The sequence below is a fragment of the Chironomus tepperi genome, unplaced genomic scaffold (assembly GCF_022539635.2).
Source record: "Chironomus tepperi strain 1889 unplaced genomic scaffold, CSIRO-AGI_Ctep_v1 contig_123, whole genome shotgun sequence".
Taxonomy (NCBI): Eukaryota; Metazoa; Arthropoda; class Insecta; order Diptera; family Chironomidae; genus Chironomus; species Chironomus tepperi.
Window position 1 is genome coordinate 524,348 of NW_027226245.1, and position 27,942 is coordinate 552,289.

Consider the following 27,942-nt stretch of genomic DNA (forward strand, 5'->3'; position numbering starts at 1 on the left):
ACTTTTTTTGTCTTCATTCCAGAGTTGCAAAACAGGCATTTGTAGGGTTTTTCTTACAAATTATCAAGAATTTGTAAGGTTTTTGCCTGTCACAGGTGCCTGATTTGCAACTCTGCTTCATTCTTTTACTATTTAATTTATTTAATTTTAATCATTTAAGGGTTTGTTGAATTCGGTTCCAGTTGAACATCATTGCAGCTTTAAATGACTCAGTTTTTGCATAAATTTATTCACAATTTTAATTGGATTCTTTTTAAAAAAATCCAGTTTTAAAGTTTTCATGTTCATTCATTATCACTGTCGTCGAGATAAAAAGTTGGCAATTATGTATATTTTTTTTCATGAGAAACTTTAAGCTGCAAGGCATTCATTTGTTGAGCGGTTTTTAGGAATGAAAAGTTTTTGTAAAGGTGTTGAGTTTTGAGAATTAAATAACGAGACAAATGGTTTTAGATTTGAGTTTAGAGGTTGTTGAGGTGAACCTCGAAGTTTTTGTTTGAATTTAGACTCATTTTTTGGGAATTAAATGTTTGAATTGAAATTAAAATTGAGTTGTTTATCTGGAATTTTATTAAAATTTAACATTTAATCCTCCAAAATTAATCTTTCAAAATTATAATTTCTGTTATTTTTTTCAAAATTTGACCGTTAATTTTTTAAAATTTTCCATTATTGCAAATTATTTAAAATTCTAGTGAGCGTTAATTTTAAAATAAATTTGACCATTTTTTAAAAATTTTTTTGAATAATACTAACTTCAAATATTTTTTAACTGTTACTTTTTCAAAATTAAATTCTCAAAATTTTGCTCATTTTACAATTTTGCTCTAGAAAACTCAAAATCACCCAAATACACAAAAATTTCATTTCCAAAAATCCACTCACCACCTGCAAGTTAAACTCAGTTTTAGTCCCTGTTATATATAAAAAATTCTCTCCTTATGCTAATTAAAAACAGAAAAAAAATATAAACTTATTTAATTTCCTTTTTCATGCAGAAATTTTTCAACTTTTTTTTCACTAAACATCTTTTCATTTTTTTCTTAATATATTAAAACTTATATACAAAATTATATAAAAAGAGAATCTTTTTTTTTGTGGCAATTATCATGACTGACTTAAAGGCTTAAATGTCTTTTTTTTATATCTTTTTTAATGTAATGTGATTTTTTCTTTATATATAGGCTTTTTTTTTTTTTTTTATCAATGAATATACATCTTCTCAATATTTTTTTATACTCTATGCACAATTTTGGTATGCATGAGAAAACAAGTTTTTAAGTCAAAAATTTTCTAGATAAAGATTTGACAGAATTTTTTTTGTAGTATTTTTTTAAGTGTTTGTGTGCGTGCAGCTCTTCTCACAGGGATTAAATTAATCTAGGAATTCAGGAAAAAACTTGAAAATAATTTTTTTGGTCTAGAAATGTCAATTAAAAAGCTCATTTTTAGATCAAGTCAAATTAGGAGTCGCAGGCATTGAATGCTGCTCTCTGTTTAAAGGTGAGGATTCGATAGACCACTGTCCTCTTCAATAGACTACTTATCAAGTGTTAATTAGGGCGACACATTAAAGCAGTGTTTCTCAACCTTTTTCTTGTGTCATCCACATATTTAGTGTAAATTTAATATGTTGCTATGCGTTCCGTGACACATCTTACGGTTTCGACATCATTTCAATGCATTGTAACACTGATATGACGTTTAAACTGTCAGGTGTGTCAAAACGTTCAAATGACATCAGATGTGACACATCTGACTGTTTCGACATCATATCGATGTGTCGCAACACTGACATTGCTTTGAAACCGCCAGACGTGTCTCAATACTCATATGACATCAGTAGTGACAAACTTGACGTTAGAAATCATATAAGAGTTGCAACAGACTGATAAAACGTCGAAACCGTCAGGCGTGTCACAAAACCGTCATGACAGTATGTTGATACACATTGATATGACGTCGAAATCGTCAAATGTGTTACAATAAATTTTTTGAGAAACACTAAAATAAGTTTGGCTTGACAAAACATTGTCAAAACTTTAAATTCCTCTCAAAATATTAAAAAGTGTCACAAAATCTCTAATTTGTCAAATTCAAAACTTCCATTTCAGACATTTCCATCTAAAATTCCATGTGACAAAAAATCTCCAAACACTCCAATCACATGAAACAAACCAGAAACAAGAGTCATGTCTATGAAATTTTCATGCCTATGCCTATCAAAAGCATCGCGTGAATTGTCATCGAGAGAAGAGCCGACAATGAAAGAAAGAAAGAAAGAAAAAACTTCCTTTTTCACTTTGGGTTCAATATTTACAGAGTATAGGTTAACTAGAGATTGAATAATGATAGAGAAAGAGTGATTTCGAGTAGGGTGGAAATGGGGATAGAGAAACAGCAATGTGTTTTTATGTTAGAAGAAATAGAATAGATTGAGAGGAAGTGAAAAAAAAAGTTCCTCATCGATGATTGTTAAGTATCATGTTAAATTGTTGAGAAGGAGCAAGTCATCGATACACGACACATAGAAAAAAAGAAAGCGGCGCTACATGATGATTCGCTACGGTCTCGCACCTAAATACAGTATATATCCATCCTCATTCTCTTCCTGCGGGGTGAGTTTTGTTGCTTGCTATCGTTGTCGTCCTTTTTTTCATCATTTACACACACAGACACATTGGGGGTAGCTATATAGTAGATGTATATATATATCTTTAATGCGATCACGATGAGTTGAGTCTTACAAGAGCATAATTGAATTTGAAGAGATAATTGAAGAGAAGAAGTGATGTGGAAATTGTTAAAATGACTAACGATGAATGGCATGTTTGTAATGAGCCAGCATTGAGAGACGAGGCGTCGCCTGTTCCAAATGAAAAGAGAAAATCTTTCAAATTAATTAGAAAAAATGTACAAGACCTTCATATGTATTAATTTTATATATATTTATAAATTAAGTCCTTCTTTAATACGACATGTGCGTGTGATACTTTGAAGGACGTAAAGTCTCACATTCAGGACAGGATGGACAATGAATGAGCGTGACATGCTTAAGTCCTCCATTAATGTAATAATAACAGAAAATTAAATTATCTTGAAATCAATTCCACTTAAATTAAATGAGAAATGGTACGGTAATATTCCCAGGTAGACCAGTCATTTCTTTATGCTCAGGCTGTTCACTTAATGGAATTTTATTAAATGGAAGGACAATTTTATGTCCTTAAGATATGACCTTCAAAACGGTGAAACAAGCAATAAAGAAATTACGAATTAAATTCTTTTTTTTTGTGATAATTTAATGAAAAATTCTCATGAAATTGTCTTTTTTTTTGTGAATTCTTAATTTTATTCATGCTTTTTGAAATGATTGCTTCATTAATTTGTCGAATTTAATAGAGACTGCTGACAGATTTGATTCAACTTAATGAACCGTAATTATTCTTGAATATAATTATGTTAATTGAGAGTAAGTTGATTGAATTTTTGAGGTTGAAAGTGTCAGTGTTAATGTTGAAATGAGCAGAGTTGGGATTTGGGAGGTTGAGATAATGAATTTTTATAATTCTGGTAACATTACCCGAGTGGACATAAATACGTTTTAACTAAATCATGGCAAGTTAATGTCCAATTGATCTTTAATTGTAACGTAATATTAGGTTCTGTCAACTAATGCAATCTCCATCTATTTCAATGTTGTCCAAGCTTTCTTTGCGTCACGGAACACCTTGGTGGTAAGCTCGACTGAAACCACACACCTCATTCGGTTCAAGACATTTCCAAATAATATTGGTAGCACAATGGTGCCACATAATATGGACAACACTGCCATAATTATTAAAAAGCATACTTAGTTTTACTGTTTAGAGTTTGCTTAGCTCAATCATGAACAGCTGAGCATACACTTTGACTTTAAAGGATTATGTCAAGAACTAATTTCTTGCTATTAAATTAAGGATATCCTTGATTTCATTACATTGTTCTTTAATTAGATAAAAGTGAAGGCAAATGGTAATCCTGGTTTATTTATAGAATGCATACGAAGAAAAAACTCTAAATAAAGATTTAATATGAATAATGTCTTATTTATACCTCGAAATCTAAAAATAAAATTCAACTCAAGGTAATTCTTTAAGAAATCAAATCACAATTCAATCAAAAATGTCAAAGTAATATGTTTTGAAAACCGAATACTAAAGCTGAGGGCGTAACATGAATGAGGTGATAGGGAAGGGGGTAAGTGTGGGTTCTGAAGCTTTGTTGCTATGTTTTCCGATCTCGGAATTAAAATGTACTGAATACCGGGATTACATAAAATCCAATCTCGGGATTGATGCAGAACACTAAACATTGAAGAGTTTTTGGGTTTTGGTTCGAAAAACCCTTGCAAATTAAAGAATATTTTCTAAAAATGGGTTTGAGTTTGAATCTGCATGCTGCATGATGTGCAACCCCCATTGGATACACCTCTGGATCACAACTCGAAGCAGATTCCTACTTTGTATGAAAAAGTCAACTAGTCTCCATTTAAAATTCAAGTCAACTACAAGTTCTTCTAGACAACATTCTCAAAAATATTCATCCAAGTTAATTTCTAAAAATTATTTAAGATAATTTCTTAAAAATACAAAAAAAAATATCAAAAAGGAAATCGAAACCCTAAAAACCAATTAATCTTGTCTTGGAACTTTCACTGTCAAATATTTACATTGAGATGATTATACTAATTAAATTAGGAATCACTTCAAGTAGTTTCATTTACAAATTCTTCAAAATTAATTGAGCATGATACATCTTACAGTTGTTATTTATTCAACATCAATTTGAAAAGTAAACAAAAGGAGGTAAAATTTTGATGTTGTTGTGGAAACAATAGAGAATATCGAGTCTCTTGTCTTGCCTTGATATTCCTTGAATTTAATTAAAATTTTGAAGTTAATGAAGGCTTAATTAATGATGTTAACTTCGACAGCTTCAATTCTAACCTGAAATTCAATTAAAAATCATCAATTTAGCATCGCTTACCTTTAATATTATCAAGGTACGTATCCTTGTCATCTATCTCATTGTCATCTGGATTATATGAATTATATGATAAGCCTATATTATGATTGTGATTCGATGATGCTAAACTCGTCACACGAGGTCGTTCCTCCTCAATAAATCGTTCATTTGATTGTTGGTAAACATCATGCACTCTCGATATGCACTTCACCTATAAGAACAGCAACAGAAACAGAAATTAAAACTTTTTCTTCTCTTTTTTCCCCTATTGGACAATTAATTTAATTTTACAATTTTATTTTCTAGTTTCTTTCTCTTTTTTTTTTCAAGAGAAATTTAATTAATTTAAGTAATAGTATAAGCTGCAATGCTAGAAGCGATACGAAGCATGATATGATTATGGTGAGAGAAATGGAAGTGAACATTCATATAGATCCTTTATACCGAGCGACAAGAGATACAAAATTGAATGAAAAGGATCTTATTATAGGTGGATAGGGTAAATAAATACGGTGAACAAAAATGGAATAAAGAAAAAAAGTTTTTGAAGATGGATGGAAAGTATTGAAGAAATAATTACAAATTAATTAATAATGCGCTTGTTTTGGAGAGAAATTACGTTGATTGTAGATTAGAATTAGATTGAAAAAATTTGTAATTTCTGAAGATTTATCAAGAAACAGAAGTGGCGTGGTGGTTTAAGAATATTCAATCCTAACGATTCGGGGTCAATCGTACAGAATACAATAATTTAAATACTTTTCATTGTTTAAGCCACTTCATCTAGGTTTCTGTGGTTCGTGTGGTGTCTGAGCAGAGTGGAATCTAGGGTATCGAGCCATATAAACATATAGCTAATCTGACAATGCGGGAGAAAGGCATCTCTGAGTGATTATTTGAGTGGAAGTCTGTATCACTTTTCTGTGAGTACGTGGGTTCGATTTCACCAGAGACCGATCATTTTATGGAGTGCTGCCAATGTGACAATGATTCTTAGTTTTACAAATACCGTAACACACATGTAAAGTACATTGCATTGAAATCTGTATCATGCAAGTGCCGTTGGGGATTTTCAGAAATCAAAAACAATTAGAATAATAGAATTGAATTATTTGGGAATAATTCATGAATAAAATCTAAATTTAAATTGGAATAGCCTCGAACTAGGTTTCTTAAAATTGTCAAATTATTGAAATATTCAAATTAAACGTTGCTGAAAAGCTGAAAAGCTACAAAATTCTCACATGTGAAACTGACTGAAGCAAAATTCTTAATTTAAATTTCTTTAAATCAAATATTTTTAAATAAATTTCTTTTGAATTTTACACACAAAAAAATTTTATCACAATGTTGCCTGAAGTAAGTCAAGCAAATTTGAACCTTAATATTTCAATTCGTTTCCCTTTTTTTTATTTAACCAACACAAAAGTTAAATATTAATCTACACAAAAAAAAAATCAAATAAGTCAAATTGTGGTTAAATTCTCTCCATTTTAACCTAATTAAATAAAAAAAATTTGCTACATAAAAGAACAACAAAAGGGGCAAAAAGAAACCGAAATAAAATATAAAGAATGGAAAACGGAAAGAGCAACAAAAGCTACACAAAAAAAAAACTTTCCCATTCAATTAATTTTACACAAAAAAATGTTAAACATATAAGAGAATGAAAAAAAAAGAGAAAAGAAGTTGGATATAATGGATGAAAAGGCTAAAAAAGGTATAAAGGAGAAACTATAAGGAATGTAGTGAGGCACGACTTACACTTACAACAATAATGTTGCAATACTAGGGTACAAACCCGTCAAGCATGACGGGCATAAATCTATAAACGCTACAAAATGGGTTTCTGAGATGGAACTTAAGAAACTTCCAGAAATATTGAAATACTAGGGTACAATCCCGTCAAGCATGACGGACTTAAATCTATAAACCCTACAAATTGGGTTTCTGAGACGGAACTTAAAAAACTTCAATTTTACTAAAATTATTCAAACAAAAGGAGGACGGAGCTTAGACCAGAATGACAGACAAATACTGATAATTATATTACAAAATTTATTTTTACCTTAAGTCTTCCATTTATAAAATGCTGACTGTTCACAACAAAGTGTAGACCCAAAGTCGATGTTTCCAATTCATTTTTATGATTTTTTTGTGGTTTATGTGGCTTGGTTATTGGTGGATATACCTGAAAAGATAAATATGTGTGTTTTATAGTTATAAAAAAAATATAGCAAAAAAAAAAAACTTTTCATTTATCATAAATTTATGATGATTTAATGGCTTAACACGATAAAGCCGGAAAAGTTTTCTTTTTTTTTCTAGGCGAGAACAACTTTGTCTGCAAAACTTTGAGCTGTTGTGTTTAATTAGTCGGATTGGCAGTTATGAGTAAGTATTAATGAAAAGGTTAAAACAGAAGGAACCAATAATCCAATTAACAGTTGATTAAATCATGCTAATTAATCAATTTATTGATGAAATTTATACCAATGATGATGTTGGAATTAATTAAGGCAGTTAGTACGATGATGAAATTTTAATTAAATTAGAGTGATAAATTGTAAATTCCAAAAATCTCAAAAATTCATTTTAAGCTACTTTTCACAGAGAAGCCTCAAAATATTGAAATTTAAGCTACTTGGCGAAGAACAGTGATGTGTGGACAGATAATTTATACAAACTAGGTGACAGAGCTAGCAACAGAGCCAACACACCCAGCAACAGAGCCAACAGAGCCAACAGACCGAACAACAGAGCCAACACACCCAGCAACAGATTGAAAGTCTTTTGTTGTAGCCTAAAGTACACATTGGAACATGATTGTAGTAAGTAAGCAATTAAAACTTAACCGATTTAATTAAATTTTCACAATTAAATCTGAGAAAATTGATGAGACTTTTTCCCAGGACAAAAGTTTGCCGCATTGCTAGGGGCGTATTAATTGGGGATTTAGGGTCAACCCTAAAGACAAAGAATATCCTTTCATATTACACAAATACCACTACGGTACCTAAAAGTGGTACCTTTTTGCCTGTTAGGGCTAGTCTATAACAACCTACTTGAATATTCCCAAAAATCACTTTCAGCTTATGAATTTTTAATTAAATTTTCCAGCTATTTCCAAATAATTTGTTACTATCTAACCAGATTCATAAGTCCATTTGCAAACCAGACATGAATAAATTTCAATTAAAAGATTGTTCAGAAAATAAGCAGGATATAAAGTTGCACTGCTATTTCAAATGTTAAATCTTCATTATTAAGCTTAAAATTAAAAATTTTGCTACAATTTTCCAGCACTCCTAAATGGAAACAATACGAAGGAGCTCGCCCCAAAAAAAAAGTGGTAAGAGGATTAAGTTGTAATTAATAATTAACATTTTGATTATTATTCGTGTTTACTTCTTCATCTTATTATTATTTTTGCTATTTTGTTCAATCCCCCCAAAAAAAAGAGCCACAAAAACCTCAACCGCAAAGTCTCTTCCGGTGAAAGAAGCTTTCCGTAGACACTCTGGAAAGTTTTTCACCAATATGCTATCATAACATGTAACTTGTCCCACCCATTCCATTAGTAAATTTTCTCCTTTTTTTCTTCTTTAACACACATATTATATATGTCGAGTATATACAGACATATGTGAATAATCGTATAAACGTATAATATGGAGCAGAAGGGGATTTTGGAGATTTTTGAGGGGGAAGAAAGTGTTTTTGAGGCTGAGACATAGAATTCTTAGTTTAGAGACCGAGACTAAGGCTTCCCAGTCTCGAGACCGAGATCAAGACTTCTCAGACTCAAGGTAGAGATCAAGACTTCCTTGTCTCAGTCAAGAATACTCGTCTAAGCCGAGACTTCCAGAAACCCTAGTGGCAAGTGATTTTATTGAGGTATAGCTTGTCCAGAGCTGGAAATCAACTCAGATTTTAGTTGATTCAACTCAAATCGACTTCATCTTAAATTCGAGTCGATTTCAAACTCTCTGCTTTTCACTTTTCCTTCTAAAAAATTCCAAAATCCTTCAAAATTGCATAAAACATCCAAAGAAACATTCCAGCTACACCCCTGACACTGGAATATATAAAATAAATTTATAAACATGAGTAACAGAGACATTTCAATCGTACCATTTTCTTTTTGTGGGAAAAGATAAATATTTGCTCACATGTAGATAAGTATAGATGACTAAGTGTATGTGTATGTCTGTGTACTTTAGAATAAAAAGATTAAGACTTCCCCTCTTTCTTATTTTTTTGTCAATGTACCGATTAAAGGTAGATAAAATAATTCGTCTTGGGAGCTTCGATTTGTCTGAATTATCAACGAGGATGATAACATTTATGAAATGAATGATACATCATATGGCTGTGGGGTATGTGAACTTTGGTATTATTGAGTTATTCAGTTGTCATATAAAACAAAGGAACTTGGGAATGTTTGGAAATTGGGTAAAGCTTAAGAGGGTTAATAAATGCTAAATTACGTAATTTGCTGACGTTTCCTTAATCTGAACTGCATATAGTATTCGCTAGGGCGCCTCTACATCATCGTATTAACGATAAGAGGTGTCCTAGGTCAAAATCTATTGTCCCGGTGCTTTCGGGACGTGATGTTGTCCCGAAAGTACCGGGACAATGAATTTTGACCTATTTTACGATGAAAAATGCGGTTCAACGAATTGTACCGTTCGGGTTTAAAACATAAAAATGAAATAATTCTCATAATTCAGCAGAACTTCATAAATGACCATTTAAAAGTCCTAAATCGAACTATATTACTTAATCATGCCATCCTTTCTCCATTTACCACTATCCCATCTCCAGAATTCCTTCTAAAAAATCTCAATTCCCATTAAAAAGTCTCCATCTTCCCAATAAACTCTAAATTCCTTTCTCAATCCTTTTTTCTATTCATATAGACACAATAAGTTATTACTAAAGTACATGATAGCTTTTTGATCATCCCCATTCGACTCTTTCTTCCCATCTTCTTTAGCTCATCAGTAAAATGATGATGGCAAAAAAAAAAAAAATCTTCAGCCTTTTATACATTCATGGATTCGTAATGAGGGAGCACAGAAGGAAAAAAAAATAAATTTATTATATTTTTTTGAAATATTTCCATCTCATTTTCCCTTATTTTTGCAACAAGAAAATGATAATATTTTTTAAATTGAAAGCAATTATGTTGAATGAAAAATGTTATGAGCTATCTCTCTCACTCTCTCACTTTTTTCTTCATTCCATGAGTTGAATTCCATAACATTCATAACTAAAAAATGAGAAAAGAATATCGCATTAATGCTGCTGCTACTACAAAGATGAAATGAATAAAAATAAAAATTCCATTTCTTGTATAAATGTAAAATGAGGCAGGATGAATACGGTAGTTGTAAATGGAATTGTTATGGCATTTTTTTTCGGGGTATTTTATGGCGCATTTATTGGTTGACTGTAATGATGATGCAGGTTTATAAAGCATACTTGGATAATATGCAGAAACAGACCGATGTTAAGCCGGATTTGCCGAGGACTTGATATCAAATCGTCATGACGTTCCTAGGCCGCAGCAATGGATCACAATTGATCATTAAACCCAGAAAAATTGAGCAAACACTCAAATCAACAAATTGCAAGATCGGTGCTTGAAATTTGAATAATTATCAAATCTCAGATCGAGATTATTGTTGCATTGGAAGTTAGGACTTCCCGAAGTATCGGATTTCACCAATTTTGGAGAACGAGACCGAAGCTTGAACCGAGATAAAAACTGCAAAGTTATATTTTTAAGTCTCGATCTCAACAAATTTTGAGATTGAAGTCTTGTCTCCATCTCAAAAACCCTTATTATTGATAGAATAGGGTTTGGCAAATAACCTGCAGGCTCTGCATTTCCTGTATTTAGATGCGCAAGCCTGCAGTTTTCGACTGTCCCATATAGTACGTCCAAGGCTGCAGGACTGCGTTTTTTGTCTGCAGGTTTACAGTTTTGGATGAGCCCAAGATAGAAGTCATAATGTGTAAGAAAGCATGATCCTAATCCGTAAATTGATCTGTTCTCTAGTGCATAATTCTTACCAATAATTAGTAGCTATTACCAAGACTTCTGAACAGTCTTAGCAACAACATTCCAATAATATGCTCAAATGAAGCTCAAATTTATTCCAACAATTTAACTAAAAAATGCACAAAAAAAACTTTGCCTGATTACCCAAAACATGACTTGTCTGAATAAAGCCAAATTGATGACCATAAAAATATCCTCAAGTAACAACAAAAAAAACTTGGCTCAAAAAGAAGAAAAGGCACATTTAATTTTAATAGATTTCCATAAAAATGGCATTTAGTTATTGTTGTCGATTATAAATAACATAAAAGAAGAGAATAAAGAAATAAAAAAACTTTTTATTTTTATGATTAATTGTTCAGCTAAATATGGAATTTTTATTGCTCGCCATTCAAATGGAAAAAAAAAATTTTGCTAATGTAAATGTTTTGTAAATTATGTTTTGTAATGTCTGCATTTAGTGCACATTCAGAAAGATGGAAAATTATTTATTAATATCATAAAATGAGCTGCTTAAAAATCCATTTATTGAAAAATTATTTTCCTTTTGAATGAGCATAAAATGCTTTTAATATGCTATTTATGTGTGGTCATTTTGAATTTATTTCATTCATAATTTGTGTATATACGCTTAAATATTCTCTAACTATTAAATATCGATTTTCATTATTTTAATTTTATGCCCAAAAATTGAAAATTCTCAATGGTACCATTTGATAATAAATAGGTCATTAATTTTGATTTTTGGTAAATGTTGAAACATTTGTGGATGTTAAAATGTGGAATTCAAATTTTATTTGAGTTAAACAGACATTGATTTTTAAAGGTATTTGATAATATAGATTTTTTGCAATAATGCTAATGAGATGCATTCATGAGAATTTTTGTGTTCAATTCTATTCAGCTACTGAATCTATCAAGAAAGTTTTTTTCCTATCAGTTTATTTTTTAATGAATATTGAGAGGAACTCATCATGATTAAGTGATCCCGAGAAATGAAGTAGACTGGATGTGAAGTGGCAGCAATATGGTGTAGGATGATTATAAGAGAATGTCAGTTAGATGCAAAAATGGATAATTAGTATAAACTTTATGATAAGGCCAGCAATAGAGTCAGATGGAAAGACTTTTGTAGAAACCTACGCTCCATATCGGAACATGGCTCCAGTAAAGAAGTAAGAAGTGTCTCTAACAAAATTGCAAATTCTTGCCCCTTCCCTCTAAGTAAGCTTTCAAAAGCCATCTTAGAGTTTAAATCAGTTTTGTTCAAACATTTTTGTGTCACGACACACTTTGGATTAAACATCACACGTCATGTGGTTCAAACTCAGCAGAACACTCGGTAACCTGCAGGCCTACGCATCTAAAATCCAAAAAATGCAGACCTGAGATTCTTGCCAAACACTGGTTTAAGGAGAAAATTCCTCAAATTCAATACTCATGAAGAATGCCCAAAAATTAAACAAGAAATGCTTTCCATGGAGATGGAATTGGAATTGTTAATTGACAGACTGCAGCTAGCAGCCGAGTCAGCTTTAGGAAAGATCCACAGGAGGTCATTGACCGAAATTAATCTGTATGATCAACGAAGCAGGAAGTAAGTGATTCAATGTTGCAATTCATGTCTTAAAATAAATAAAAAATATTCAAGCAGCTTGTTGTGCATCTAAATTCAATTTCCTCGCATGCACAGCCCGGGCTTAAGTCGAGTCTCAAATGCATTGAAAAATTCTACATCAAAATATTTTTCCATTGAACTACATTAAACTTTAACTTTTGTTGCATTCTATTAAACTTCTCCTCTATCTTCATTAAAAAGTATTTCTCGTTATTTGAATTATGCATTTATAAATATCTTAAGAATTTATTCTACTAAATAGAGTAAGAAGCCTGAATTCCTTGACTTTTTATATAATCGGATACAAAACTTTTTTGAAGCTAACTTTTTATTCCTTAAGAATGTTTTTTACTTTTATAATTGTAAAGAATTTATTTAAAATTTTGCGTTGCGAGGAATTTGGAAGTTAATTTTAAAATTTTAAAGACATTTGTGAATGAATTTACTTTAAATTAGGTTTGTTCAGAACTCGAAGTTGATTTTGATTTTGTATGGAAAAGTCGATTTGAGTCGACCTAATTTTATGCAATTTTCAAGTAAATTTGAAGTTCTGGCTTCAATTATTAAGAAGAAAAAGTCAAATTAATCCTTAATTTATGATTCTAAACCCTTCAATAATTACCAAACCTCAATCTAATGAATTTTATCGAAAAACCAATTTCAAGTAATCATAAATATTTATCTTACCCCATCCATCAACTCCCCCCAAAAAGTCAGCACTTTAAAAACATTTATTTCATCCTCAATCTACTCAGTAAATTACTCACAAAGTGAAAATTTTAAATTAAAAAAAACTCAGTCAACCCATCAAAAAATGAACATACAACTGAACATTTTTCCATACAAAACCGCTTTTAAAAGCTTACCACAATTCAAAGTTGCTGATGCAGTGTAACAATTCAAACAGAAAGAAAGAACGTGAGATGAGATGAAAAATTGTTCAGAAAACTTTATCTACTCATTCAATTGAAAATCAGTTGTAAAAACGTTTTTTAACATTGAAACATCAATTTGATTGATTTTTGCGCTTTCACATGCATAACCCCAGGAAAATAGGAGAAAAAAAGGCACTAATGAGTCGTCTATCGTCGGTGAAATGAACAAGAATTTAAATTTCAATTTCATTGCATAAAAAGAACCTTAAATGCGGAAAAGTGTTTATGTTAATGCCGCTGACTATTTAAACAATAAGTGACTGAAATTTCAATAATACATGGCAAATAGCATGATTCCTTTTTTTTTTGGTGTGTGCCCATTTTTCTCATTAAACACAATGAATTTCATAAAAAAAATATATTTCATGTATTGTTTGTTATAAGTTATGAGGGGAGAAAAAGAGAGAGAGAATGGAACCTCTTATCAGATCGTTAATTTTTCACAATGTTGTAACTTCATAATGACTAAAAAGTAAGTGGTTAAAAAAATTGATGATGGAGAGAGATGGAGAGTGAGATGGGAGTAAGTATGGTTGAATTTAAGGGTGTTTAAAGCGCATTTTGTTGGAAAATTCCGGGGAAAAATTGAAGAATGCAAATTTAAATTGATGAACTTGCATCCAAATTTTATCAAATATAAAGGAGCTCCTAGGAATGATTGAGTTCAAAATTGTCAAATTTTAGCATAGAATTTGGCCAAAATTCTACTTCAAGACTCAGAAAATTGCGACCAATTCCAATCAGATGAACCAAAATTAATTAAAATTTGACTTTAAATTGCTCCAAATCGGATGATATTCGTAGGCTAACTCTAGCATTGGGACGGATTTTGTCGAATCCGACTCGAAACCAAAGTCTCGTCTTCCTGGGGACACTGTCAAATCCTCAACTTAATGCATTTAGCAGACAAACAAACTAGTCCGAATTACACAAATCAGCAAATATATCTATAATCGTGATTACTGCTGCATTTTTGGAACGATAAATCGACTTGTGCTATTCAAGTAGCCCAATACCCAAAGTGCCAACATTCATTGCTACATTCCAAAAAAACACGCAAATAATATTGAAAAGAGAAAGAAACATGGAAAATTTGTCAATGACTATGGCGCACTTTTTTTTATTTGAAAGAAGCTTTTGAAATTCAAATCAGTGGAAAATAATGCGGAAGGTTGTTTAGCATTTGAGTTCTGAGTGGAAAATTATGAGGTTTTATTTTTGGACGGCAAGGAAAACTCATTGTTCATATTATTAGAATTTAATGTAGCATTGTGAAGGTTCATTGAATGTTTTAATGAATTTTTAGACTTGAACCTTAAAATGCGGGAGTTTTTCTTTATCTTAAAGTTCATTCATTTACTTTCTTAAACAGCTTCAGACAATAAGCCACTTTAACTCATCATCTCCCTCAAAACCATAAAGTCAACACAAAAAACATTTGCCAACAAAATGCTAAACTTTAATGCCATTGGCGTAAAATGATTTAGCAGAAAATTTTTCTCTCTCTATTTTTATCCATTCGTCGACGAAGTAATTGATGTATGAACTATGAATAATACTACATAAATTTTCCGACTAGTTTAACATACACAAAGCGATGTCAAGAAAAAAAGCCCGTTTTTGATGTGATGCCAACAAAATATAAAAAAAAAAGTTGTTCTTCGTGACTGCACAATTCTTATAATATTACTTACGGGTACATCATTAATCGTCCATGTTAAATTAGCTGCTGGTCGAGAATATTTTGCTGTACAATTCCCTCGAATTATGTCGCCTGGTTTGTAACGTGATCTGATTCCTAGTATTTGTGGTGATTGGTGTGGCACTTCTGTGAATTGAAAGGAACATTTTAGTGATTTAAATTTAATTTTGGATTTTATTTTGTGAACTCAAAATGGTAATTGTGGTGTATGAGCGGGGTGAAATTTGGGGTATCGAGTCATATATGTATTGGAGAATTTGGCAATGTAAGACTAAGGCCGCTTTGGTCAAGTGGTTAGGCAATAGACCAAATTTCTGTATCACTGTTTTGAGAGTACATTGGTTCGATTCCTAGCCGATACAGATCTCTCAATCATTATATAGAGAGTGTTGTCGTTATGACAACTACTTACACAATGTTCACGACATTGCCAAAGACAATAACCCAAAGATAGAAGTTAGTCAGTTGCAAAAGATGCGAATCAACATGCCTGAATACCACAAGTCGGATAATCGATTCAAAATCCGGTACTAGGCTAATCAGACTCTGACATATGGCCGGATTTGAGCCGAATCCGACCACAAGTCACAGTTACGCTGACTTTGGGCAGGATTGTCAATTTATTAACCTATTTGTGTTATTTGGGATTGTTTCAAGATGACTTAAAGTCAAAAGCAATAGAATTTGACTTAAATTAACTACAAACTCTATCATAACCTCAAATCAAACCAAAAAAATTCCCATTTTTAGCAAACATTCAAATAATAAATTAATAAATTGACATTATCCGCATTAAAAATGTCATCTGTCAATATCTCATAGATTATCCGTATTAAAAACATACAAAACTATTTTATTTTTGTACTTCTCAATTTCTAACAACTTAATCCGACAAATCAATGAAAACCTTTTTTCATCACAGAGACTGAAGCAAAAAAATAAAAAAAAAAGTTTTTCGTTTATTCAAAGCTGATAACATCATTGACTGACTTTTTTTCTTTTTAATCCTGGCAAGTAGGGAATGCAATTTGCCAACAAATCAAAAGGCATGATATCATGATATCATAAATCCCTCATAATTGCATCACGACAACCTTTCGCACGAAAACCTCTAAAGTGGATATCATTGTGCAACAGCAGATTAATTCACAGCATAAAGGTTGGGGTTGGAAGAAAAAAAAAGTTTCCATTTTTTAGCGCATTTTTAAGACACAATGTTCAGTAGCCCGATCGTTCGTTTGGCTAGATGTGAAATTTCATTTTTTTTGCATTAACTTAGTTCCAGAAAGTTATTGCGTTGCTGGTTATTTTAAAGTTTCAAACCACGAATAAATACTATAACTAACAATTTTTCATTTAGAAAAACAGTGCGAGTTTTCATTGTTTTACAGAGTTTTACAGTGTTTTTCGATGTTTTTACAGTGTTTCACAGAAGAAAATTTGAATTTGTCTTAACCGTTATGAGGTTTGAGTTAAGAAAATCCGTTAAATGATGAAATTGTTCAATTTCTAGTATGGTGACTTGGAATTTACTGGATCTTGTTTTGTTGGTCGGAAAGTGAACTAAATTCTACTGGATCTCATTTTATGTGTCGGAAACTGATCTATTAATCAATTACTGATCCCTAGGACAAAAATGCGCTAAAGTCACTTATAACGAATGCGCTAATAACAAGTTCTTTTGCAAATTTTTTTCATACATACAGTAAAAAAATTGCATTGCATTTTTATTTATTCATCCAATGTTATTGTTTTTAACGAAGCATAAAGAACGATGGAAAGTTTTCATTCACTATTTTTTTTTACTCCTACTCTCTCCCAGTTTCATATTATTATTTTGTATAAAAACATTTTCCACGACACTGGCACCAAGAGAGTTGTGAAACAGTGCTTAATACAGAATGAAATAATGTGAAATAATAAAAAAAAGAGTGAAAAACAAACAAGAAAAAATGGAGAATTTTTTTTATTGTGAACTTTATAATGTGTATGAATGTGGAATTAGCTTGATTGAAATTTTTGTAGATCCATTTATTAGATTAGTTGACTTTTATTATGTAATAAAATGAGATATTGTCAAGAATGGTTAGTGGAAATTTACTAATTGCGAAAAGTCTGTCACTGGTTGATGTCTGAGCTTGCGAGTCGATGTGTAAGCATTGATATCTTAATGTACATTTTACAGCAGAGCTCGAAGTCGACTTTCATTTTGTACTGAATCGAGCCAACTCGAATCAACTTTTCCATACAAATCCGAGTTGATTTCGAGCTCTGTTTTTTAAAATTCTCGGTTTAGACAAACTTTTGAGAACGAGATTGAAACCGGGATTCAGACTACAAGAAAATTCTTCGCAGTTATCAACAAATCTTGAGATCGAGACTAAGAAGTTGTCTCGGTCTTAGTATATGGAATCCTTAATTTGAATTCAATAAATGGAATTAAAAGATTAGAGAACAGATCGCAATAATTTATCGACTTCGGCAATTCCAGAGCTTTATTCAATGCTATTCTATTGTTACAATAGTCTATGAGCCAAACAAATGTGCAACGCACTGGAGTGCACTGCAAGTTACAGTTTAAGGATCATATTCTCAGATCTTCAAGATGTCTTCATATATAAGTAGACACCCTGATAATCACAATTCCTCAAACCAAAAGTCCAAGAAAGTGCAATTAAAATTCCCAGCCATAAAACATCAAACCCACAAATCCACAAACTTTAGTTTCATTTCCTCATTCAAAACTTTGGATCTATAAAATTTCAACCCCCACTAAATCACATGCATGGGAATTTCTATAGTTGTCTGGTTCACATTTTTTTTTGTTGTATTTCATTTAATTTAATTTCTTTATATCTTTATAGATATAGTTTTTTATTATTTCAAAGCCCGTATTTCATTAAAAGAAATACAAAAGTATACAAAGTTTCACATGAGAATTATTTCCATTTTTTTTTATAGTCCCGGCTATAAAGCAAAGTTAAAAACAAGTTTGCGGGGAATGAGAGATAAAAAAATCGCATTTTTCATTCAATTCAGTGACAAACAAACAAAAAAGGAGTCCATCGTGCTTGTAAAAACATTCTTTTCATGTTTAATTACCATTCTGAGTTCATAATAATTATGAAATAAACTTTTCAACATAAAATGAGATATAATCATGACATACCAACAACTTCCATGTCACCAGAAACGATCATCGTGTGAAATGATGGAAAGTCTGCGGACACTTCACATGAAAATTTTCCTGTCGTTGCCGGTGTAACGCTTGAAAGTGTTAATTGACTTTCATTTGATGCTGATTGCTGTAAATTAAAATGTAAAAAGATTTTTCGAGATTAAGTTTTTGTACAAAAAAATCCCTTGCAATTAAGTTTTTTGTTGTTGTGATACTTACCAAAACATGAACACCTGCAATTGGGAATGTTTTCATTGCTGGATTTTCTTTTGGCGAATAACGGTAAAACTCTCTTCTTCCTGTTAATGGTAAACAAGCATATAAATTTAATGAGCAAAAAGGGAAAAAGATTTTTTTAAATGAAAAATCTGCAATTTAGTTTTGATTCAAGATGGGATAAAGTTGCTGGATGGAATTTTGTCTGGGAAAATTAAGTATGTCTGGGAATTTCATGAGTTTAACACATTTGAGAGTTATTTTTCCAAAGTAGTTGGATGTAACTATTTTAGGTTATTTGAGTGGTTTTAACAATGTTTAAGGTTCAAAACTGAATTGTCTAACAATGATGAAAGGCGTTCACTTATTAATAACTCTTTATGGATTGCAAAGTTAATTACCCGATCGGCACATATTGAAATGCTGCCACCACAGCGACGATGCGGCAGTAAACTTAGAACCAAGTGGTGGCAGCAATTCAATATGTCCCGATCGGGTAAGAACTTCATATGGATGCCCAACTAACATACGTTGGTTTAATCGATATAATCTCCGGCAACAGACCTGCGTGACTCTAGCATGGTTCCAGATTCAAATATAATCCGACACCAAATCAGAGACACTTCGGTTACGTCCTCATATTTGTATGATTATTCAATTTTTGCTATTCAGGATGTTTATTCTTCGTAATTCAAAAACAGATTCAATTCTCAAATGAAAAGGGGCTTTCAAGTATGTGGGGAATAAATTATTATTTAAATTGCAAAGAATATGACAAAATTACTTTAAAATCTTGATAAAATCATTGAAAATCCTTCCTAAAAGCCATAACTTCAATTCTTTTAAAGCCTGCATTCCTTGATGTGATTCAAAACAAAAATGCATTAAAAACTTAATACTTAACAAATTATATTTTTCAAATCCTCTTAATTCCTTGTTAATTCCATCCAAACATTCACATCAAGAGTAAAAACATAATCTAAAAAACATCAAAAAAAAAACTTACCTTTATACCACTTTACAGAATACAAACTATCTCCTTCCATATCATAATAACAGTTAAGAACAACGGTATCAGATTTGCGGACAGCTGAAGGTATCTTAACACGAACATCTCTTAAAGAGTGGATTACTGTAAATGAAGAGAAAAAAGTAGAGGAAAATGTAAAAAAGATTTCAAAATAATTAAAATGTAAATGTATATAAAATGAGAACAATTGTTTGAGCTTGGATGTCGACAAGCGTTGTAAGTAAAATCGTCAAAAAGGCTCATCTTCTTTTTTATTTTTTTGTTCCATTGAAATTATTGTTGGTATTCATGCATATTATGAACAAGATGGAAAAAAGTGATACTTTATGTAAACAGTCATTTGCAGGAAGCTGAAAAAGAGACCACAAAGAAAAAAGCTTTTTTCTTCCTTTTTACACAGTTTTGTGCACATAAAGGACGGCTTTTTACTGAATTGAGCTCTCTGTTGCTATTTTTAAATGCATCTCATGTGGTTTGGCCGTTTGTTTGTGTCGAAGCATAAAAATGAGTTACAAAAGAATTTGTTCGGTTGCTTGCATACAAAATGACTGTTACAATGTAAAAGGAAAATGGATATTTTTTTTATTCTGATGTATAAAAAAACAGGATGGGATTCAGTCGTTTTTCATGGCTTGTGCAGCAGCAGTCAGTTTGACGGAAGTATCTTTATGTCAAATAAGTAGATAAGCTCAACGGAAATCTGAGATTCTTCGTATTTTAATCGGGTTGGATTTAGACTAGGGTTCATTTAAAACTGGAGGCTTGCTGACAAAAATGCTGACCTGCAGTCCTCCACGAACTATAAGGTACAGCCGAATTTTTCAGGTCTATGCACATGGCCGAACCCAAGTTATGCCTTAATTTGAAACCATTAATGTTGATCACTGAGACACGAATCGAGAGAAGACACATGGCATAATAATGGAAAATCTAGTTTCGGACCAGCATGACTCTGGCTTCAGGTCATATTCTTTGAAATCAAGCCTCAGGGCAAAGTCAATTCGTTAGAAGTCGAATTGTCGGTCATTTCGACACCTTCTGCTTTCGAGGAACTTAAAACTAAGCAGCACTAGAATATACAGAGTAAGTCACATGATCCATTCAAAGTAAACGCATTAATGCATTCAGAGCCATTACAATCATATTTCCTTCCTTCCTTAAGAGCACACACAATCAGAATAATTATGAATAACCTCTAAAACCATCCCTGTTTTAAAAAAAAATCAACATCCTATCTTCCTTCTTTCTTTGCCATTTCCAACAAACATATAATTCACTCTAATGCGTATGAAAGAAGTCAACAAGAAAGTCATTATTCCTATTCATATCTGAACTTTTATTGTTCTTTGACAGCACAATGAAGTGTTATAGAGGTCTTTTCTATTTGTTTTTGACAAAGGACATGCTGTTTTTTATCATTTTTTTCATACATTAGTTTAATTGCAAATGTAAGCAAAAGATTTATTAATGCATGATAGAGTACTTTCAAAATGGAACTAAAAATAAAGACAAGAAAAAGAAAAAGGAAAGAAATTCTCAAAGGAGAAATTTTTTAAAATTTCTCGCATCAAAAATTCTGAATGAAGATGACACAAATGTTGATCCTTGATGATAGAGATATTACTCAACCATGGTTTTATGTCATAAATCTTAATTCTACTAAGAAACTGCATGATCCCTTCGAAATTTTCAATTCATTTCTACAAAGGAGGGGTTCCACCTCAAACCACTGTAAAAGAATAAAATTAACATTGTGAAACATTTGCTGAGCTTATAAAATTGTCTGCATAATAACCAAAACAATTTTTTCCATTATCGTTTCGTAGAAATAAAGTTTTCAAATAAATTTCACTTCGTTGGCTGACTGTGTCTATGGAGAAGTAAGAGTGAACAATGATGGAAGCAGTAAGATTTTTTCTGCATTTTTCAAGGGTTGGAGTGCATTTTTTTTGCTATAAAATAGCAAATAGTGTGGCATAATGTTGTTAGAGATGCAAAAGCAATCGACAGTAAATATTTGGGGACGGTTCGGAAGTGATGTTTCTTCAGACGATATACTCTTCACATACGACAACCCTAATAGACAAAGAGACAGCTTTTAGGTACTGTAGAGTAATTTCTGTGTTTTAAGGCATACATGAACTCTGAATAGACGACATACTGTCCGGAACTATTATTTAGGTTTCGAATAAACTGAACCTGAGGGCGTTCTTGATCCGTTCCTTACTCTAACGTTGCCCAGAGGGCCAATCGTGGCTTGACCTCGTTCATTAAGCATTCAAAAGATTTAAACTTTCGAAAAAAGATAAATTAGGATATGGCTGGATTCGAACACATGACTTTTGCGTCACCATACCAAATTTGAGCCACCTTATCTATTCGACTAGAAACGCACTTAAATCTAATAGACAAAGAGCATCCTTTTATGATCAGATTCAGAGAGACCACTACGGTACCTAAAAGCGTTCTCTTTGTCTATTAGAGTAGCTGCCTCATCATTCATGATAATTACTTGACAAAAACTACAAACAATTACAGACAAACTGCACATACTGAACAATTTAAATCCCCTCTTCCAACATTGCACTCCCAAAACTTTATAAATTCTTCACAATTTCCTATTTTCTTCCTATTTCCTTTCCAACCTCCCTCCATTTGCGTTAACTTACAAATAAATTTTATAGATGTATGTTTTTGTATACAAACAATTCGCCCTGCTATTTCGCTTTTTTCTTAATTTAATGGGTTCAAAAGAAGAGGAGAAAAAAAAGAATAAAAAGTACTGAAAAATGGCAAAAAAAAAATTTTTTTTTGGTGCTTAAAAATACAACAATAAAGTAAGGGTAGGTTACGAGAATAGAGCGTAGGAGAGATGTAAACAGAATAGAAAAAGAAGTTAAAAGTGAGGGTCATTTAGGGGATTTTTATGCTCTAAAAATTGCAATTCGCCTCTTTTCTTCTTCTTTTGTTAATGTATCTGCTTACAGCAAAAAAAGGAAATTATGATGAGGGGGATTTACGAACTAAACATTAAAACATTTGCAAGACAATTTGTCACCCTTCGATAACAACTCTGAATCCAACATTGTCGACTACATTTATATTAATTATATGCGATTCAGCATGTCTCATTTTTTTTCTCTTCCGAGATATTTATATTGGACATGTTTTACTGTAAGGTACAGAGTGTGCCTGGATGTCTACTGTAATCCTAATAGTAAAGTTATCTGATTGAGTTTTTATGATACAATAGCATCTGATGGATTGAGAATGGATTAAAATCTCAATCAGATGAGATTCTTTAAAATTCCAAAAAAATAATCACAGAAGCACTAAGTCGCCCAAACAAATTGTCAAAACACAGTCAAAACCCTCCATCGCATCACATCACCGAAAAAAACCCCTATTGCAATTCCATTTCACTAGAAATAGTCTATAAAGCAATGAATGAGAATTAATGGAACTAAAAAATAGAAGGGAAATATTTTATGGAGCATGAAGAACTTATAACTAAAAGACGGAGAATGAGCAGAGCAAAAAAGCAAAAAAAGAAAAAAATGAGAAATAGATAGATGTGTCCATGACTGGCAAGAAAATTAAAAGAATTATCACTGAAGTCCTCTGCACTTTTGCTCTTTCACTTTTTATACCCTCACTACTCAGTATTGTCTCTATTAATTTCCTCCGTTTAAATTAAATGTTAATGTGAATTATTGTTAGAGCAACTAGCAACAGCACTAGCATCAGTAGCACAAAAAAAGTTTTTCGAGTGTTTTTCTCCTCTTTATTATTTTCAGTTTCTTACATTATTTTGTTCATCGCTTAAAAAAAGAGAAGAAGAAAAAAACTGGAAAAAAACTTTTACCATCAATTACAACACTTGAAGCAACACACAGCAAAGCACAAAAAAACGGGAATATCTTTCTGTTATTGTCTCTCCATTGCACAAAAATTATCAAAACATAAATGCTTTTATTTCAACTGTGTATTGTGGTAACGAGTGAATTTACAAAAAAATATATATAGTGGCAAAGTAAAGAAGGAAGTCAGTTGGAAAATTACTGGAGATTACAACAGTAAAGTGGAAAGTAGCGCAGAATTTTAATTACTTTAAAACAGTTTTTTTTTCGGTTATCAAATCAACTGTCGGATGTCCTGAAAAGCACAAGTTTAACAATCTGTTATTAAATTGGCATGAGTTTACTGTGAAGTAGAACTTGGCGATTAAAAAGGAGGAAAACTGGCACGACACTGGCTTTTGACAAACTTTTTTGGTGCCAAGTACGAGGCAGTTGTCGTTGCTAAATTCAAGCAAATTTGATTTGGACAAGATTTGATGGTAATTGAACCTAAGTCCTTAAACCATGGGATTCTTGCTTTTGTATTTCAAACTCATTCCCTTCAGGCCTGCCGTTGCTTGTACATATTTTAAAAATTTCGAAAATTCACTACATGTTTGGTCGTGTTTACGTGGATGACCAAAGAACTGTTGATAAAAGGCTGTTGATAGTGACAATATTGCACTTGGTATTGGGAGTAGTCAACGATAGATCAAGATTTAGGTCTTGGTCCATCTGAGTCAGGTCCATGGATCACAATTGATACCCGAGTGGACAAAAAATACGTTACACCAAGTTGCTGGCAAATTAAAGTCCAGTTTATGACAAGTCCTAACGTAATTTTGCTGTCCATTCGAGATATGTCCTTCACACTTAGGTCCCTGCTAAGCCCTACCTAACCAGACTACCTAATTACACTCAATTTTATGAATCACACATTCAACCACCAATCTAGCCAACCCACTCCTAAAGTGACAATTTTCAGCAAACTATCTTCATTTCCTTTTCGTAACAACTAGAAATAAAATAAAACTTTTATTATTATTTTTTGTTAACTTTTCTGTCTCCATTTATTTCCTCCAATTTTCACTTCATTTTCTTTATTTTCTTACTGCCATTGCCGGTTTTTATTTTTTTGCTGCATTTTTTCCATTGTATGGTGGTTATTATAAGCTCAATGAGAAGCACAATGGAAACTCATAATTGTCATATAAATCTTATCGAAATGAGCATTAATCATATGAACATTTAATGATTCTTGTTGTAATAGTTTTGCTGCTATAGCGGTTGGAAGTAAAACAAGATTAATGTGTCTTAATTATCCTGTATGAGTTTAATCAATCGCACATTAAATACAAATCTACTTAGTATGAAGAAATTAATATTTTTTTGGACTTGTATGAAGTTAGGTTGAGGAATTTTTGGATGGAATGATTTTTGCCTGCGATAGAGCTAGTTTTAGGCGACATGTATGAAAGATCATGGATCACACTTGATCTGTTCGACCAGCGAAGTAAGCAACTCAACCTCATCACTACAATATCCAACTAACTACACACAAGTCCCATCCCAACCATACAACATGACTCTCAAATAATAAATTTCTCGTTTTGAGCTCGCACAAGCAAACTCGCATGGCATGATGAGTAAATAATGAAGCCATAATGAACCGCTAATTTGATAGAAAATAAATCAATTTGAAATTCAAGCTGCGTCGGTTTAAGGGCATGTTTATGTGTACACGAATATATATCAATTGAGTGATTTTTGAATTGCTTAAATAAATGAATTAATTTGTTCAAGATATTTTGAGTGCTATTGAATGGTTGTTTTTGGAAGATATAAGTAGTGGGGAAGTTGCGGAAAGGGATGGAATTTTTGGGATTGATTAAGAGGAACTTGTTCAATTTTTAATGATTTTTTAGTGAAATAGATCAGATTTGGTAGGATTATGGGAAGTCTGACTCCAAAAACTCACCAAAATCAAAATCGACGCTGAAGTCTGTACTAAATTAGAGGCTTTTCTAAATTAGAGCCTTGACAATTCTAAACAAGACAGTCCATGAGTCCTAAGATGCTCCATGAACCCTTTGATTACAAATGATCCTTACGATGCCCTATGAACTCCACGATGCCAACGAACCCCATGTAAATGATCCCTTCACACAGCACCAAATCCCACCAAACAGTTCCCATCCCTTGCAAATTAATTTCCTTCACCATACATCAATATTCAATACACAAAACATATTCCGGATTAGATTTTCTCGGAATGTTAAATTAATGAGTAATAAAGCCCAATGACGCGTAATATCTTGTTGATTTTTCCTGATTACAGACATTTTCTCGTACATAATGATAAAAATTGAGGAAACGTTCACATATTCGATAAACGTGATTCTTTTTTCTGAACAAAAAAATTGGAAAGTAGCAAAAGATTCATCCCTAAATAAATGAATTGTTGAGGTTTGATGTTAAATAAATGAACTTTAAACTGCTAAATTAAATCTTGAAAATATAATGTTTGCTTAAATAAGCATCTGGGGTATCTAGGAATTGAGTCTAGCACATTGTAATGAAATTTTATGAAACATTGTGCAGAACCACTTTAAAATTCTGAGTAAATAATAGAAAACTTTTCTTGTTATTTCCATATTTTGTTTTAATGAATTTTATAAATTGTAATAAAATATTTCTGTATTTTAAGACTGATGAGTTATATGACCTGAAAAATTTGCAGTAATCTTATTCATACTCAATCATTATGATAGAACAACAACATTTAATTATTCTACAATTTGTTACCATGCCATTTTGAAGTTATGATAGAAAAAGAAATTCTTGAATTGAAAATATTAAGGTAGAAAATTCTGTGAATTCAATAAATTTAAAGTTTAAAATTTTGCATGTATAAGTCTGCTAATTTTTTTTTCCTGAACTATGGTTAAGTCAAAGAATTATTTTGTAAGATGAAACATACTAATTAATTTAATTTGAGGTACAAAAGAGAAAGTTCACTTAACAATCGACTTTATGGCAACCCCTACCCACCCTCTGTAGCAAGATCTCTATGCATTGTTTGCATAGACCAATCCTCTTCCTTCCATGGCAAAGAACAGAGATTTTGTACAAGTTTTAAAGTTTAGCCAGCAATAGAGACAGATGGAAAGCATTTTGTGATGTTACTGGAACCATGCTTCGACTTGGGGCCTAGATTAGGCTCCAAGGCCTTGGTAAGCTCCAAGGCTTAGATTAGACTCCAAGGCTTAGGTAAGGCTCCAAGGCCTAGGTTAGGCAAAGACTAGATAAGACTTTGAAGTCTAGGTAAGACTCCAAAAGTCGGAGCATGGTTTCATAAAGTAATCCACCTAAAAGCCAAAGAACATGCTTCCACGAGCTCGTCCTATTTAAATATAGTAGCTAAACATTCTTACGATCGTGCTCTTAAGCTCACTCTGCTCTTAAGAGTATGTTCTTTGCCTTGCTAGGGTCAACCACCCTACAACTCTCCTCTAATAGCGTTCTGTAATAAATGAACGACTCCCTATGCATTTTCCTAATAATTTCTACAAAATCTACATTTATCTTAATTTACAATCCCTTTTGTCTTCTAAATCTTTCTCACATAACAACAAAAAACAATTATTTTTACATAATGACAATAAGAATTTGCACAACAAAAATTCATAATTGCTTTCAAAAAGACTTAAAATTTGTCATGAGGAATAAATTTTAAATTACTGCTTTAAAAACTTCTCAGACATTTTGATTAATAAAAGTCAGATGTTGTGTAGTTGGCAAATTTTATTATGAGCCATAAAATTGTGAATAATTTTTGCATTTGCTACATTCACGTTAATCAACTCCGAGAAAATGCCAGACTCTTAATTGACTTTAGAACCACACTTTGAGGGTGAAATAAAGAAAGTAGATTTTTTATTGAATTTCTGCAAGCAGAAAAAAAGTGTGAAAATGAATAAAAAATAGGGAAGAAAGGAGTCATAAAGATTGACTATGAGTCAACTTAATCAGAGAAAATTAGATTACGTATTGTAAACTTTACAGTTATTGCATTCATTTTGCTCTTTTTCTTTTATGGGATTTTTAATGGAATATGGGTTAACTATGGAGCAGTTTGTCTGGTATGATGATTAATTGCTGGCTGAAGCTTGAGATGAATGTAAATATGGCTTAACTCAAATAACTTCTTTCATTTGAAGCGCATGGGCTCATTGCCTCTCTTGAGAATGTCTAAAGCTGACTCTATCTTTCGATAGCTTCTATCAAATCAATCCGTCCATATCCAACCCGTTTATCAAATCTGCTACTGCAAAAGAACCTATT

The 27,942-nt window shown here is 31.9% G+C and overlaps 1 protein-coding gene across 5 annotated transcripts in view; it reads right to left on the reverse strand.

The window, feature by feature from the left end:
• Positions 1-731: 731 nt before the first annotated feature.
• The window catches only part of LOC139087513 (uncharacterized), a 51,733-nt gene continuing 24,522 nt past the window's right edge, over positions 732-27,942 (reverse strand). For 4 of the 5 annotated variants that reach the window (XM_070636348.1, XM_070636345.1, XM_070636347.1 and 1 more), the window contains exons 3-9: positions 19,736-19,861; positions 18,733-18,812; positions 18,505-18,640; positions 15,328-15,461; positions 7,076-7,198; positions 5,029-5,218; positions 732-2,890 (exon numbers count right to left, since the gene is read on the reverse strand). In XM_070636348.1, coding sequence (XP_070492449.1) covers positions 2,727-2,890; positions 5,029-5,218; positions 7,076-7,198; positions 15,328-15,461; positions 18,505-18,640; positions 18,733-18,812; positions 19,736-19,861 — 953 coding nt within the window. In that variant the 3' untranslated portion in view covers positions 732-2,726. The remainder of the gene's footprint in view (positions 2,891-5,028; positions 5,219-7,075; positions 7,199-15,327; positions 15,462-18,504; positions 18,641-18,732; positions 18,813-19,735; positions 19,862-27,942) is intronic. The other variant, XM_070636349.1, reaches the window with a different exon arrangement.